The 15,347-nt window shown below is 44.8% G+C and overlaps 1 protein-coding gene and 1 long non-coding RNA gene across 12 annotated transcripts in view; one reads left to right on the forward strand and one right to left on the reverse strand.

The window, feature by feature from the left end:
* The window catches only part of pcnt (pericentrin), a 45,589-nt gene that overhangs the window by 7,584 nt on the left and 22,658 nt on the right, over positions 1-15,347 (reverse strand). For 7 of the 11 annotated variants that reach the window (XM_086048928.1, XM_086048925.1, XM_086048921.1 and 4 more), the window contains 22 exons: positions 14,777-14,937; positions 12,850-13,016; positions 12,561-12,745; positions 11,694-11,856; positions 11,229-11,471; positions 10,038-10,270; positions 9,568-9,675; positions 9,311-9,331; positions 8,548-8,784; positions 8,245-8,418; positions 7,798-7,950; positions 7,506-7,682; positions 6,138-7,070; positions 4,886-5,056; positions 4,331-4,520; positions 3,211-3,536; positions 2,811-2,913; positions 2,548-2,720; positions 2,194-2,460; positions 1,640-1,779; positions 1,355-1,484; positions 155-859 (listed from right to left, as the gene is read on the reverse strand). In XM_086048928.1, coding sequence (XP_085905054.1) covers positions 155-859; positions 1,355-1,484; positions 1,640-1,779; positions 2,194-2,460; positions 2,548-2,720; positions 2,811-2,913; positions 3,211-3,536; positions 4,331-4,520; positions 4,886-5,056; positions 6,138-7,070; positions 7,506-7,682; positions 7,798-7,950; positions 8,245-8,418; positions 8,548-8,784; positions 9,311-9,331; positions 9,568-9,675; positions 10,038-10,270; positions 11,229-11,471; positions 11,694-11,856; positions 12,561-12,745; positions 12,850-13,016; positions 14,777-14,937 — 5,160 coding nt within the window. The remainder of the gene's footprint in view (positions 1-154; positions 860-1,354; positions 1,485-1,639; positions 1,780-2,193; positions 2,461-2,547; positions 2,721-2,810; positions 2,914-3,210; positions 3,537-4,330; positions 4,521-4,885; positions 5,057-6,137; positions 7,071-7,505; positions 7,683-7,797; positions 7,951-8,244; positions 8,419-8,547; positions 8,785-9,310; positions 9,332-9,567; positions 9,676-10,037; positions 10,271-11,228; positions 11,472-11,693; positions 11,857-12,560; positions 12,746-12,849; positions 13,017-14,776; positions 14,938-15,347) is intronic. The other 4 variants (XM_086048930.1, XM_086048923.1, XM_086048922.1 and 1 more) reach the window with 3 other exon arrangements.
* LOC147137349 (uncharacterized) lies at positions 13,834-14,496 on the forward strand. Its single transcript, XR_015089249.1, has 2 exons — positions 13,834-14,073; positions 14,182-14,496. It is a non-coding gene; the product is annotated as an uncharacterized LOC147137349 (long non-coding RNA).

The raw sequence follows: 15,347 nt of genomic DNA on the forward strand, positions 1-15,347 counted from the left end.
TTAAAGCCATATTGCTCAGCTCTCACTTCTAGGCTATAGAAAACAAACAAATAAAAATGGTAAGCATGGCGACAACAGCACATGACTACGTAATCTTGCATAACCTTTTATGCGGGGCCTGTCATAATCCAAAAACCCCCTATACTGATTTTACCAGTTTGTTATTGGTGCTCTCCTGCCGTCTCTCCCTCTCCATCTGCTCCCGCCAGCCCTTTTGGCGTTCCCTCTCCCATTGCTCCTCCCGTTCCCTCTCCTTGTCCTTAAGCAGTTGCATCTTCTCCTTCAGTTCACTGAGCTCCGCACTCTGCGCCTCCAAAGCAGAGTCAACCTTCCTTTTCTGCTCCCTCAAGGCCTCCTCCCGGGCCTTGTCCTCATCCAGGCTCCTCCTGTTCTCCAAGACCTCCGCTCTAAGTTTGTCCGCCGAAGCCGCTAGTTCCTCCCCTCGCCGTCGCTCCTCCTCCAGCTGCGAGCGCGTGTCGGAGATGAACTTCCTGTCTCGGGCGGCGTCGGCTTCATGTCTGCGGTTGATGTCGTCCATTTGTTTGGAGCAGCGTTCTAGCTCTTCGTCCTGCGCCCGGTGGGAGTCGGCCAGCTTGGACCGGATTTCGGCCAGGTGGGATTCCGATTGGGTCAAGAGGCGCTGGAGGCGGGTGTTCTCCTCGCGTTGTTCGGCCGAGTGCTGGCGCTCGTCTTCAAGCCTCTTCTGCAAGTCGTCCAAACGCTTCTCCAGCACAACACTGCGGGACTGCTCGATCTGGAGCTCACGTCTCAGGTTGCTGCACGCCACCGTCTCCCGCTCCATGAGACCCTGGAGGGCCAGCATCTCGGATCGCTGCTGCTCGGAAGACGCTCGCATAACCTGGCGGAGAAAGCATGAGGTTTAGGTTAGCCGAGACAATCGACGAGCCTCATGTGAAGGTGGTTTGCATTGAATAACAAAACGACTCAATACAGATGTTTATTTCATATCTGTTCATGATTATGCACACGCTGGACAAAATGTTGACACTTTGCTGATAATTCTTTGTGTTGTTAAAAAGACCTCGGTAAATAACTCAATCCTAACAGAATCCGTTTCAATCGCTTTCTCGGCATCTTGTGGCCAGTGTTGCCCACAGTTACAAAAACTTTCACTGAACATAAATGGTCTACTTGTTTTTACGTGGATTTTTTTTTTTAAGCAAGATAACACTGTCTACAGTACGGAGTAACCAACCATAACATTTTCATCATTAGCTGTCACAAATTCAACATAGGAACTATATATCCAGCTTGAAAATGCCATTCCATTTTTTTTTTTAACCGCAAAATTACAATGTGCCATGCTGTTTTTCCCCCCGGGTTTAGTCTATACCTCTAGTCTTTGTTCCACCTCTTTTTCTTGCCGCATGTTGACAGCTCGTTCCTGTTCCAGCTGCTGCTTAAGATCCTGCACCAATGCCTGTTCCTTTGTCAAACTCTCCTCGCACTCTTTTACAGTCAACCTGCGGGATCAGTTTAGCTGATATGATATTTACATGAGGATTAAGGCAAGGTGATGAACAACAAAGCTGTATTTTTAACATTTGGGGCACCAAGGAAATCTTCGATGTCACTGGGAATATAGAAATATCTTTTCATGAAAAAATATAATTTGTACCCGAGTGCCTGTATTTTGTTCTTTTGCTCCTGCTGTGCCTCGTGCGCATATTTCAGCTGCTTCTGGCTCTCGTCCAACTCTGCTTTTGTTTGGGATTCTGCCTCTAGCTGCTCCCTGTCAGCATCCCCTCTGGAGTCAGTCTGGGGAAAGGACGGAAGGAAAAAGTGAATACTCTGGATTAAATGGATTAATTTGTATGATACCTATACTTTTCATCATGACGTCACATTTAATTTCGGGTGTGAAACACTGATTGCATCAAAAGTAAACAACCTAAAAGAAGATGATGTCACATGAGGCAAACGGCTTGGAAGGGAAACTGAATGGTGGCCGTAATTTCCATCTAATTTTATCCTTATAACAGGTAAGGGGTCAAAGAGAAATGTGGCGGGAATTCAGATATTTAAAATGATCATTGCGTTCTTTTTTTTTTTTTTTAATGTATAAGTAAACACAAACTTCAACCTCTTGGAATTTGGCAGTGCAACCACAATCAAGTTTTGGTCATAATTTTCACTTCTGGTCAGCGGTAGTCTCACACATTCAAAACTCACGCTTGCATGTCTCTGTGCCATTCGGCAAAGCAGCTCACGCAGCGCGATCACCGTCTCCTGCAGGGCCCTTTTCTCCTCCTGCCAGCCCATGGGCGGGTTAGAGGACGGCTTGTCCCCCTGACCCAGTAGAGCCGGACGCGCATCCTCCTGGAGTTGCGAGAGTGAGTTTAATTCTGCCACGTATGACGGATGGAATGAGGATGAGGCCCGACGTTGGGACAAGGTCAGTATTCTGCAGCTTTCTTGGTACACTTTCCTCAACAGGGCCTGTTAAAAACACAAATATACATTAGCATAGTGATTTCTAAAAATTGTCCTGCGACAGTGCCTGCCCTATCTGCGAGTAGGGTTGACCTGAAGTTCTGGGGACAAGAGGTCATCGCTGTAGCTCATGCTGCCTGCAGCGCTGTCGGTATTAGCGGTGGGGTTCATGCCCCGGCAGCGGAGATACTCGACAAACTGAGCGTCCAGCCTCTCAGTCTGGTCCAGCTCCACTCGCAACCTGGCGCCCAGCTCTGAGCTCACGTCTGAAGCAGATATAAAAAATGTTTAAAAAATCATTAATGTTGCTTTAACAATAACTCAGCAGTGCAGGTGGGGAGCTCATGGCTACTCACTGCTGCCGTAGCCATCACTAGCCCATTCTGGCGCAGATATGGAAGAGGTGGAGCCGAGCGGTGAAGGGGGTGCTGTTAGGTCAAGCCCATCCAAATCACACACCTTGAAGAAACAGAACATCGATATCCTCTCTGATTCGCACACGGGAATTCATGAATGCAGCTACGCATTAAGTTTTTTGCTACAGTACTTGTTCTTATCTGTATTTTTGTGCTCTTCTCATGCCCTAACATGGTGCTCATATAACCTTGCCAAATACTGAATATAAAGGCGCAACGATTAATCAAAAATAAATCAAATTAATCATTATTTTTTTTACAATCCTTAGGAGATTTTATTACACTTAAAATTGTCCAAATCCTTTGAATATCAGCCCACTATGCTGTTGTGTGTACATACTTTATCTGCGCTGACTGAATCCACAATGGAGAAGTTGTCCGAGCCGGAGAGAGATCGAGGGGAGTGGCTGCTCTGTGTGTTCGGGTCTGGGGTGATGGTCCTAGAGAGAGGTGGCTCCATCGCCACCGCGGGGGATTTGTTGACCCGCGGGGGGTCAAGGTCTAGCGTGCTCAGCTCAGACAGACGAGAGCCCAGAGTGGACGTGTGAAACTGTTCTGGGAGGAAGTCTTCTGAGCACTCCAGGTGCCGCAACACCTCCGGGGAGCTCAGGGAGATGTTGTCATGGTAGAGTCTCACCACGTCCTCTATAGCCCTCCGAGAAATATCTGAAAGGTAAATTTAAGAAGGACATTTTGTTTTTGACAAAAAAAAAAAAAAAAACTACAATTAAGGTTGTATGGTACCCTGGTACTTGAAAGTAACGCAATATCTTGCCATCGAAAAAATTGATGCGTATTTGAGTTAACAAACCTCCAAAATCAAAAATTTGGTATTGAACCCAATTTTCAAGGGAAGAGTAAAATATGCCTGTGAAAAGCCAGAAATTTTGAAAGATGATCATGCACAACATCTTGAGACTTTAGCTCAGTGAGTACAGGATTAAAATTATTGGCATATAGGAAGCTTTAAAAAAAAAAAAAAAAAAAAAAAAAAATTGTTGATGAACATGGACATGTAAATTGAAATGTTCTTCAGCTGGGTTTGGTATTAATGTGAAGAGACTCACCTCCCGGGAAAAGCAGTTCATCTGTTTATTATTATTACTTTTTTTTTTTTTTTTTTTTTTTTTTTTTTTACAGCCGTTTAACAGTTGAAATTGACTTGATTTACCAGAAATCCCATTTCCTCACTTGAATGTTTGTTGCGCTTAAAAGGGTAAGTAATTCAATTTATTTGCATTTAGTTTCATTGTAATGATGTTATACTTTGTAGTCTGGTTAAGATTGTACAATTTTAAATGGCTACAGTTGGATTTTTACAGCAAAATTGTTCCGTCATGGTAGGGCAGACTGACTTACTATTACAGGACAGGTAATTTAAAAAAAAAAAAAAAAAAAAAAAGTGCAAATGACTGGCATGTTTGACCACAGATGTTCTGTCAAAGTTATCGAGGACTCACCCCTGTACGAGCTTCCCTTGTGTTGAGCAAGCGCATCCAGTTGACAATCGTGCAGTCTAGTTTGCTGCAGCTCTCTTTCCTGGTAGACCAGCGTTTCCTCCTGCGCATTCAGGTCCTCCCGTAGGCGTTCGAGCTCCACTTTCAGCAGGCGGTTGTCGTTCTCCAGGTCTGCTACGGCGCGGTCTTTGCTCTAGCAACAGAATATCAAAGCGGACGTTTAGTCTGGTATTAATACAATACATGCGTGTGCTGGGCTGTCAGTTGAAGGCGGAGTTCCAATCCTACGGCGGGATGCAATTTGTACATGAGTCGGAACACGGTGTAGTCTGTAGCCAAGCAATGCCAAACCAATGATAGTCATAGAAAGCGCCTAAATCATGATTAAAAAAACAACAACAAAAATCGGAACATTGCAAGTAAGGCGGTAATTGAGCACGTCTACTGTGCCGTGTGACCACGCATTACGACACCAGTGCGTAAACCATTTCTTTGTGCGACGTTTATAGGTTCATAACCTCATATACCGGAAAAGTGTTTTCTGTGACTGTTTGTTACCTGTCCTTCTCCACATAGTTTTTCAGCTCTTTGAGTGCTGTTGCTCAAGTCTCGTTTCACAGTGGTCAGCTCTTCCCTCAGGGCCTGATGCTCGGCCCCCAGCCTCGCCAGCTCCGTCTCCCTCAGCCTTAAGGCGGCATCGGCTTTAGCCAGAGTCGCCTCAGCGTGGGCCTAACACGGAGAAAAGGTCTCATTTAGCATTTAGTCCGTGATTCGACAACATGAACTTTTCCCGTTCTCTAGTTAGTCATTCAAACAAGCGCCACATAATGTTTATCAATGAGACAAATTTGATTCGCTTTTGTATTTACCGCAGCATGAACCGAGCTGGATCACAACACAGAGCAGTCCAACATAATCCAAATGAACTTTCTCGGCTAACAACAGTCTCACAGTAATACAGGGGAACAACTTTATAACAACAAAAGCTACCGCAGATCTTTTATCCACTTCCTCATTTCAATGTCACTTCCTCCGCGACGCTGCCGTGACGTGCCTTCCGCCGTAACTACAACCAGATGTGTTCCTGCTGTTAGCACGGCTGCACTACACTGCACTTTTTAAATGGCGGCGAGGCATTACCTCTGAGCCCCAAATCCCCAAAACAGGACTTATCTACTGGTCAAAGGTTGAGAAACCAAGAACAGCACATCCAGCATATTCTTTAACAGCTCATCCCATCAACTTTATCTAGTATTTATATTACAATGAACTCACAATAGTCACCATTTGAGAAAAGAATTACAAGTTTCTTATTTTTGATTTGACCACTTCTTAAAGCTCGCCTTCACCCCGAAACTAGGGATGGATACAGTATACATTTATGAATTGAATCTGGTCAATGGTGCGGTTGATTAATAGACGGTAGTCTCTTGAAGCAAGTAAGACAAATTGGAGTGCAATACACGGCTATAACCAGCAGAGGCGCTGTTGATTCTGCCTCAATCAGCTAAAGAAGTCCATGTGACATCAAAAAAGGTTAAATTAATCAGTGGTGGCTTTGCACAAGTGTTATTAATTTACAGTCTGGCCGGAGGGTTGAAAACCTTCTCAGGAGGAGGCAGAGTCTCCAGAACGCTCCAAAAAAAGCCAGAAAAAGTCTGTTGCTTGTATTTTTTTTTTTATGAAAAAAAAAGCTGCTCCAGCAAGGTCACCATGGAAACAAACACCGTCCTCAGCATATTCATGAGACAAATAAATTCTTCTTTATTTTATTGATTGTAATGTTATTTTGTGAGGAAAATAGACTCACCAGCACTTCCTTTTGAGCATCCTCTTGACTAGTCTGTTTTTGCAGGAGCTGAGCAGTGAGCTCCTCAACGCGGGTCCTCAGTACGGTGGCTTCTAGTGTGAGTCTTTCAATTTCCTCCTGAAGCTGGCCCTCCCTCTTCCTGAGCGCCTCCCGTTCGTCCGACAGCTCCACCCTGACGGTCTCGAGCGCGTCCACCCTGGCCTGCTTCTCAGTGACGGCCTCGTCTCTGTCCGACACTTCCGCCTGCAGCCTCTGGACTTGCGCTTCTAGAGTTAGGCTGTCAGTCTTCATTTCCTGTTCTTTGCTTTTTAAACCCTCCACTTCTCTCTCTAAGTCTTGTTCTTTCTGTCCAAATTGAGTGACCAGAGAGCTGAGGTGGTTTCTCTCTTTTTGCAGGGCATCTAAGTGCTGCGCTTGTAGTCTGAAAGCGCTCCTCTCCCCCTCAATGCCCACCAGCTCGGCCTCCTTAAGAGTGAGCAGGCCTCGGAGCTCGTCCGCTTTATCCCTCTCCGCCGTCAGCCGTCGGCCAAACTCTTCGCCGTGCCCTCTGTACTCCTCCTCCTGGGTCAGCAACAAACGCTCCAAGCCCTCCTTCTCCGCCACCGCCGTCTCCAGCTGACTCTGAAGAGCCTTGAGGCGCGAGCGGAGGGGCCGAGAGGATGTCGAGTGAGTCAAGCTGAGCTCGTGCTTCAGGCTGTTGGGCCCGCCTTGAGGCTCGGGGCTGGGAGCCGGTGAGGGATTGATGCTGTCGCCGTCCTGCGAGTCGCTCACTTCGCACACGTTGGGCCCGAGAGTGGAGAGCTCCGCCTGCAGCGTGCTGATGACCTCATGGAGCCGCTCCTCTTCTTCACGCCGGTCCTGGCGCAACCTGGCGATTTCGGACTGGAGATGCTCCACTTGCGAGCTCAGGTCGTGGAGCTCGGCCTCCAGATCCTTTTGAGGGAACAAATGGCCAACGCCAATTAAGCGTAGGCACTTGAGTCAAGTTTACATCATCGGTAAAACATTTATTTCTACTATTCCTGTGGAAGTTGATGCAAGAGGGGGAAAAATATATAGAAGAAATATAGAACCCTCCCCCACAAAAATCCAAACTTGCTTTGAATGTCATCTTTTTTTTCGCCTAATGCCAATCACCTTTAAATAAGAGTTGTTTTTATGTATATTTAAGTCCTTGTAAAGTGAAAATAAATAGGTTTTATAAATCTGACATGGTACAGAGAATAATGTTATTAACAGCCTTGCCGAATTTGATTATTAGTTTAAAAAAAAAAAAAAAATTTAAAAAGTAAAATGAGGCTTCAGAATATTATTTACTCAATGACTCGTTTCGTCCCCAGTGAAAACCAGGCTTTATTATTTTTTTACCTTATTGTTGGTACTCTCCAGCTCCTGTTCCAGCCTTTGAATCTCATTGCTGAGGTGGTCAATCTCTTGGTTCTTCTCCTGCAGTAGAGCAGAGGGGAGGGTTTCCTCTTTCGAGTCTTCCACCGATATTTGTACCTCTTTTTCCTCTGCCAGAATGCTAAGAGTGGACACATGCTCCTGGTTTAAAAAAAAAAAAAAAAAAAAAAAAAAAGAAAAAAGGCAGCTGTCAGACAAGTAGTTGAGTATTAGGTAAAAAAAAAAAAAAAAAGTATCTCAATTTCGACAAGCCTACCTTGAGAGCGCCAATCTGCTCCTGGAGCTCATTAACATGTGCTGCGTTGTCATTGGCGAGTCGCTCCAGCTGGAGCGTGAGGTGTTTCAGCTCTGCTTCCTTAATGCTTAAGTCCCTCTGCACGTTGTCCAGTTGGCCCAGTAGAACGTCCGCCTAATAAAAACAAATATTAGCTCTAATTATACTTGCTAAAACTCGCACATAAGTGTACAGGACACATAAGAAGGCACAATAGTCTACTACTAATTAATCAGTAGTAAAGTCATAATGACAGTAAGTAATTGTGACAAACACTTCAAATTAGGGCCCAAATTAAGTCTTCACTCAAGGGTTTTAACCAGGGTTGTGGTTTAAAGAGCGCATTCCTACGCTCCTGCGCAAACTAGTTCATTGCGTAATCTCGTATGCTGGAGGACCATTGTAAACCGCAGACAACATGCATCGTACCTCTTGTTGCTTGCTCTGAAGGCTTTGCTGTGCTGCATCCAGAGCATCCCTGAGCTCCTGGGTGGGTTCCCGCATGTTGTTGTGGTAACAGTGTCTCGTCTCATCCAGTTTGGACTGCAACGCCGATATCTGAAGCCTGTTGGACAACTGCTGCTGTTCCAGGGCCTGCTTATCCTGGCAAGGAGGAAGAAAAGTACATTCATGTAACCTAAGGCTGAAATCACAGTAAGTCCAATAGTGTTGCGGGCCAAAATTTGAGCTAAGCAAGCGTCAATTTAATATTAAAAGAGAAATGGGTCTTACTTGTGTAAGCTCCTCTTCCCTTAACTTGGACCGGTGGAGTTCTTGTTCCAGTTGGCCGACGGCTCTGTTACACTCGACACTACTGAGCAGCGCTTGCTCCAGCTCACGGATTCGCGCGGCCAGCTTGTCGATCTCCTCGTTGCGTTCGCCGAGCTCTCTCTGCGCCTGCTGGTTGGCCGCCGCCAAGGAGGCGTGGTCCTCCAGCTTGTCTTTGATGATGGCTTGCAGACTGTCCACCTTGGAACACGTGAAAGGAGGGCAGAATGAGGCGGCGTGATAAGGAGGTTTTAAGCGACATGGCAACGGGATTTGTAAACAAAGGTGGAACCTCCAAAGTCAGAATGAGTCCCAATTTAAGAATCAGGGGTGGGCAATTTATACAAAGGACAATACGTCCGAGCAATTTTGAAAATTAATCAAATTTTGATTTCTTTTCCATCTTAATATCGTAACTTCAATTTAATATTACATATTCAAAGCATTACGTTTGGCTTTGGAGATTCCACTGTATATAATTTGGAACTAAAAAGTAGCCATTCCCGATGAGCGGCATCTAGGAGAGACTGATGAAGTCAAGCCATTCAAAAGGGAGGAGCGACGCGGACGTGAAGGAGCAATTAGGCGGGCAGGAAGCAAATGAACGCATGCAACATGACCGACGAAAGGGGCCGCTACAAATGACGGCATAAGAGGGAAGATAATGATGCAACAATGCACACCATGCATAAGATGAAAAGAAATACGCTCCGGTTGAATTCCATACCTGCAGAACCAAGTCCTCAAACTACAGCAGTCCATTCAGCACAGGAATAAACACATGGCAAAAGTCAAGCTTTGTTTCACCACTCCAACCTCAAGTAAACACCAATGGCTATGGGTTAATAGCTGTTTAACTCTTAAACAGCATCACTACGCACACATTCATGCACTTCTCATTTTGGATCCATTAATTAAAAGCTTTTTTTGGGGCGGGGGGGGATTTTTTTGGACTGGCGGGGTGGTGGGAGTCGATATTCTCACCCTATGCCCTTTGATGTCGCCGCCGGCCGTCTGCCTGAGCTGACTCTCCAGCCGTCGGATCTCCTGCTGGAACTCGTCTCTCTCGTGCTCACGCTCAATGGCTTGCTCCTGTTTAAACACAAAATGAAATCCAAGTCAATTACAGGAAAAGCTTGGGACGGGCATGGTAATCGATTAGCTGATTGTTGATTATTCGTGTCTCGAAGCAACCACCCGTCCATTAACTGTATCACATTAAGATAGCGGAAAGCAAAGGAGTGTGGTGTGTTACTCTCGTTTAGTTTGACAGTAAACGTCAAGTTGCTGTGGCACCACATTATCTTTGTCTAATGAAAGTTCGCTAGTTTAATGCTATGAAATAACGCAAAAGACGACAGACGGGCTAACAAAGCTAGCATCAACCTTGCGGTAATCCTAGACCGGAATGAATTAAATGAATACATTTACGAGAGGGAGATTTCTCCCATTACCTCTATGAACTGCCGATTGTGCTTGAGCTGTTTCTCCAGCGCTTGCACCTGCTGGCTAAGGTCTTCGGCATGGTTCTTATGGAGCAGCTCGTTCTCCTGGCCCTTGGTCTCCTGCTCCTCCAGCTCCCTTTCCAGAGCCCCGAGGCGCTGTGACAGAGAGCTGTGGTCCTTTTCCGCCTGTCGCTGCAGGTCCAGCCGGTCCTGGGTCAAGCGCTCCGTCTCTGCCAGCAGACCTTTGGGGGTGGTAGGCGGCGGAACGTTAGTCGCTTCATCTCCAAGCAAGTTGACATATTGAAGATGTTGGGTAATCACATACAGTTAGACAGTCGAGTTGCAAACTTCCAAGAATATTCAAAGTTGGAAACTTTCCATGGGAATTTCTGGATTTACAAAATTCAAGGCTTTCTTTTGATAGAGACCTTGAAGGGTAAATAAACTCCAGACGACAAAACTTTGTTATATTCCCAATGTGCATATATCTTAGCTGCAAATATATATTTTTAAATCTTTAAACAATGCACTCACAAGCTTATGGGGCCCTCATGTTTATTTTTTTCAGTCATGTGATAAAGTGCCGTGCAAGTTTTTTTTTTTTTTTATTCAGTACAAAGTTTTAAAAATTAAAAATCAGGCAATTAATCAGTTACGGGAATTTTATTCTGCAAAATATTGGAATCGACAAAAAATAAAGTTGGGCCCTAATATTTACACTTGAACATGATATCTTCCCATTAAATAACCTTAAAAATCCCAGACAATTCTAAAGGAAGGTTTCCAAAGCGGAATATTTCCAAAATTACTCAGATCAACTTTGCATGGAAATTTATCATAAACTTTCCTGAAACTTACCACAAAATTTCCACCCCTGAGCAACCCTAGTTATACAGCATCGAAAAAAGCAGCAAGTTACAAAATTCTAAGGAAAGGAATAAAGAACACTACACTGCAAGAGCATCTGCCATAAGCGGGCATACTGGCAATGATGCCGTTATGAAAGCAATCAGAAAACACAGCACACAGCCTCCCCACCTCCTCATTGCAAACATACTTTGACCCACAAACCGGCAGCAGGATCTAAATTGAGCAAATGGCCTGGAGGAGAGAAGACACATCTGAGCAGGCCCGTTATATAAGCGCACGCCAAAGCTCGCTCACTGAAGAGGTCATTTTCGGGCCTGTCGCTTGACTCACCTTTTTCTCTCTCCCCAAGACCGGCGGAGAGGTGCTCCTTCTGGCGCAGCAGTGCGGCGTGCTCCTCGCTCAGCTCCTGGTGTTTGGCTCGCAGATTTTCCAGCTCAGCGCAGAGGCCCTCCGTCTGGTGCGCCTTCCTCCGGACGCCCTCCAGCTCCTCCACTAAGCGCTCCTCCTGCACCTCCTTCTGCAGCAAGGACTCCTCCAGAGCGGCCTTGTCGGCCACGTAACCCTCCAGCAGCCCTGAATGTATCGTGATGGGCGCATTGTTACTTTGAAATTGAAAGAATCTACATGGTTATAGGGCTGGAACAATAAATCGAATTCCCATTCACATCGCAATGTACAGTATAATAGAATGAGTTCCAGGAGAATGTGGACAGGCTAAACGCGAATACATCCCCCGCAGCAATAAATTGTCTGGTTGACGCGCAAAGCTTAGAGCGGATACTGCGCTGCGCTCACCCTCGGCCTTGTGGAGTTCCAGCTCCAGCTGACACTTCAACTTGACCTCTTGGTCAATCTGCAGCAACAAGAGATTGTGCTGCTTGAGGAGTTGGGTCGAATCCTCTTGGCCTTGAGCAAACCTCTCCTCCAGAGACAAATGGGCATTATGCGTCTGCTCCAGCTGCAGTTGGGGGGGGAAGGATTGCAACCTGGTTAGAAGTGTTCAACAACTTGCCTTTCATGAACGCAAAGGGACGGATTTATTAGAGGTTTACGTGTGTAAACACGGGCTCAACAGATGTGGTATCCGAGTAACTAACCAAGCGTACCAGGACTGTGTCTGCAAAACGTGAAAAATTGTGCAGTTCCTTTTATGAGTAATTCTTCACAGAGGATAATGAATACACAACTGACGACTGTTATATCTTCTAACTACTACTGTATTGCTGCACCGTCTGTGTTGAATCCGTTGATAAAGGGTTACAAGTTACAACATGGCGGCATAGATGCTATCGAGCATTAGCATTAAGCTAGCGGTCTGGAAATCTAAGCTCTGTGGTTGTTTTAAATAGACGTGTGATTTTCTGTTTTAAGTTTAGTTTGACAGTAAACGTTAAATGGGAGTGTCATTTGACAGCTTCAAGTCCTTTTTTTTTTTTGAAGAACTGTTCACCATTTGCCCAAAAGCTACTTATTGTGAAGCAACTCCATCACAACAAATTTTCCATGGTAAAAACCATCAGAGCGATCTGAAGCACAAAACAATTTTTGAAATAGTGAAACAATCTCCACCACTTTACACCCATTTGCGCACACAATTTGTTAGATGCAATTTAGCCGCTGTTATCTGCAATCTTAGGAAATCATATGCACATTGGACAGTACCTGTGCGTTGGCCTGGTTCAGCAACTCCAGGAGCATATCGACGGTATGGCGCAGTCTGCTGCAGGCATTTATGGCTGCTTCCTCTCCTCCAGGATTAATATGCATGTCCGAAACTAGCAGACTCTCACAGAGTTGCTGTGTCAGCTCCAAGTCCACAGGTAGAGACAGATCTGCAACTGAAATGCCTATTAAAACCAGAGCTAACTGATTAGTTAATTCCGATGGTGACTGCCAAACTTCGGTCAACTTCACAAGTTGGGACCAAATTAAAAAAAAAAAACTGACTGACCTGATTCTTGAGCATCATTATCACCTAATGAGCTCCCAGCTTCCTCAGACGACATATTGCTTCTGGTGTTAACTTTTTTGCCGATCAGCTCTTCAGTAGCAATAGTGCTACGAAGCATCTCAATCAGCACCTTCTTCAGCTTGTCGTTGGCCTGGTGCAGTTTATGTCTACACAAGGAAAAAGAAGCCATCAGAAAAAAAAAAAAAGCCTAACAAAAAACCAACATTCGCAAACCTTCATTTCTTTGGATGTCTTCAGCGGTTCTGTTTGAAAAGGCTTTTAGGTGTCGAGATTTTGGTTGTGTGAAGCACACTTGAGTTATCTAGTGTATGAAATGTTCTATATAAATAAAATTTGCCTTATAACAGCAGTAGCCGGGGAGTTAGAGGCCTGATGTACACAATATTGTACATTTCCTGAAAATTGGTTGTACTACCAGATTTGGAATTGTATTTTTCCACTGGACACTTGTGCTTGATTGTATTCTCATTTCAGAGCTGCCAACTGTTCCGGATTGTCCATATTTTGACACAGCAGACACATATGGACAAATACACAGCACAGGACGTCGTTCATTGACAGGCCATGAATTTATTGGCAGCTTTTAGAATCTTCCAAAAGGTGCCCTCTCACTACTGCTGAACCACAGCATCTAAACATTATCTGGAACCTGCGTATCAGCCGATACAGATCTATATGTAGTGTATTGTCGCGCTGCAGCAGAGAAGAATAAACCACCTATGTCAAGGCAATTGTCAAGCCTTCACCGTCCAAAAAAGGACCGGTGCAATCTACCTGATGACGCGTGGCAGCAACACCTTCATAAACAAGAGGCACGCAACAACGACAACGGCAAGGCCAGCAACATCATGGTCGTTTGTATAGACTTACAAGCTCTCCTTTTGTCCCCAAAGATTAAAGCTTCGCCTTGTATTACAAAACAAAGCTTGCAGTTCACAATTTTACCATGTACAACACGTTGACACACAATGTTACATGTTGTTTGGCATGAAGGTGAGTGAACCCCATCTGAGTGACCAAGATTGGTTTGTCCCAACGTATGCTAACCTGATAAAGAGAGCTCGTGCGAAGCCTCATCACAAGTAATTCAAGTATATTCACCACACCTTGTTCCGGGACTTCATCAAGCTGAGGCTCTGCAAGTCTGTGCGCCTTGGAATTAAGGCCTGGAGACCCAACTACCCATGGCATCAGAGCCATCAGGTAATTCAATTAAATTATCTTATCTCTTACCAATAGCATGTAGGCATAACATTATGATGTTGCAAAGTTTTGTAAAACCTTACACTGATTATGTTTTTTGTATATTAGGTACAACACCAATGGAAGACTTCCACGTCACCAACTCTGAAACTCCACCCACTCTATTCAGACCGCCTGAAGATCAAAGAGCTTAAATAGAAACACTAACAAGACCTCAAGTCCTTCAATGCCAGCTATTTTACAAAAAAGAGAACCTCTTGACCGCCAACCAATTTAGAGCATTCTGTCTGATATTTCAAGGCTCACATAATATTGTCTTTAGGGCAATAGTGACTTTTATGCTAATATTTTTTTGCTTTAGTGATGCCTCAAACATCTGAACAGTGCTTTTCTTCTATAAATAATAATAACAATGAAAATGTGCTTTATGTAACCAGTCTAAGAATATTGCATGAGACAGACTTTAGAAACTATTAGTACAATATTTAGTAGTAGTCTTTAGTAGTGTGTGTATGTGCATTATCGCTTCTACATCTAAATAGTCTGTCATCTTTCCCCTTTGGCGACACTCTCTGGAGTAGATTTAACGTGACACCCACTTTGAAAAAAAAAAAAAAAAAAAAATTCACCCTGACAAACAGGAATTAATCAATAAAATTGGCTAACAGCCCTAGCACACACAACCACACGAATTGAGACAAACCTTTCCTCTTTGGCGTTCTGCAAGTCGTCGGTGAGCATTTTGAGAAGGTTGCCTCCCTCCTGACTCTCACGCTCGCGTCTTTGGAGGAGAGTGTCCAGGGTCTCCATCTCAGCACGCTTGCCCTCCAACTCTCCCTGCAGGCAGCGAACCTCCGCTCGCAACTGGGAGGAAAGATAGAGGATACTTGTGAATGCTATAAACACTCTGTTCGAGTCTTTTAAAATTTTTAAAACCACATCTAGTGCATTCCACCTTTAAAAAAAATTATATTTTTTTTTCCAAGTTCAGAACTTACTTGGTTTCTCCTGACCTATCCGTCCTTGCTGCCTTATTCCATTATCCACCACCACTACCAACAGAACTTCCCTCCCTTTTCCCTGTCTCTCCCGCTCCTCATTAAAAATGTCCCACGCAGCCACCTGCACCAGCCAAACAATGGCGTCACCTGGGCAACAGAACCCTCCCAGACCCTCTCAAGCTGCTCTTTGCTAACCTCATGATAGAGGGGAGGGTTGAGTGTACATGTTAATGCTACTTACTATCAAACAGCCAAGTGTCAGGTGCTATGACA

This window comes from Filicampus tigris, chromosome 13, assembly GCF_054856515.1.
Source record: "Filicampus tigris isolate MCC_2025a chromosome 13, RoL_Ftig_1.0, whole genome shotgun sequence".
Lineage (NCBI taxonomy): Eukaryota > Metazoa > Chordata > Actinopteri > Syngnathiformes > Syngnathidae > Filicampus > Filicampus tigris.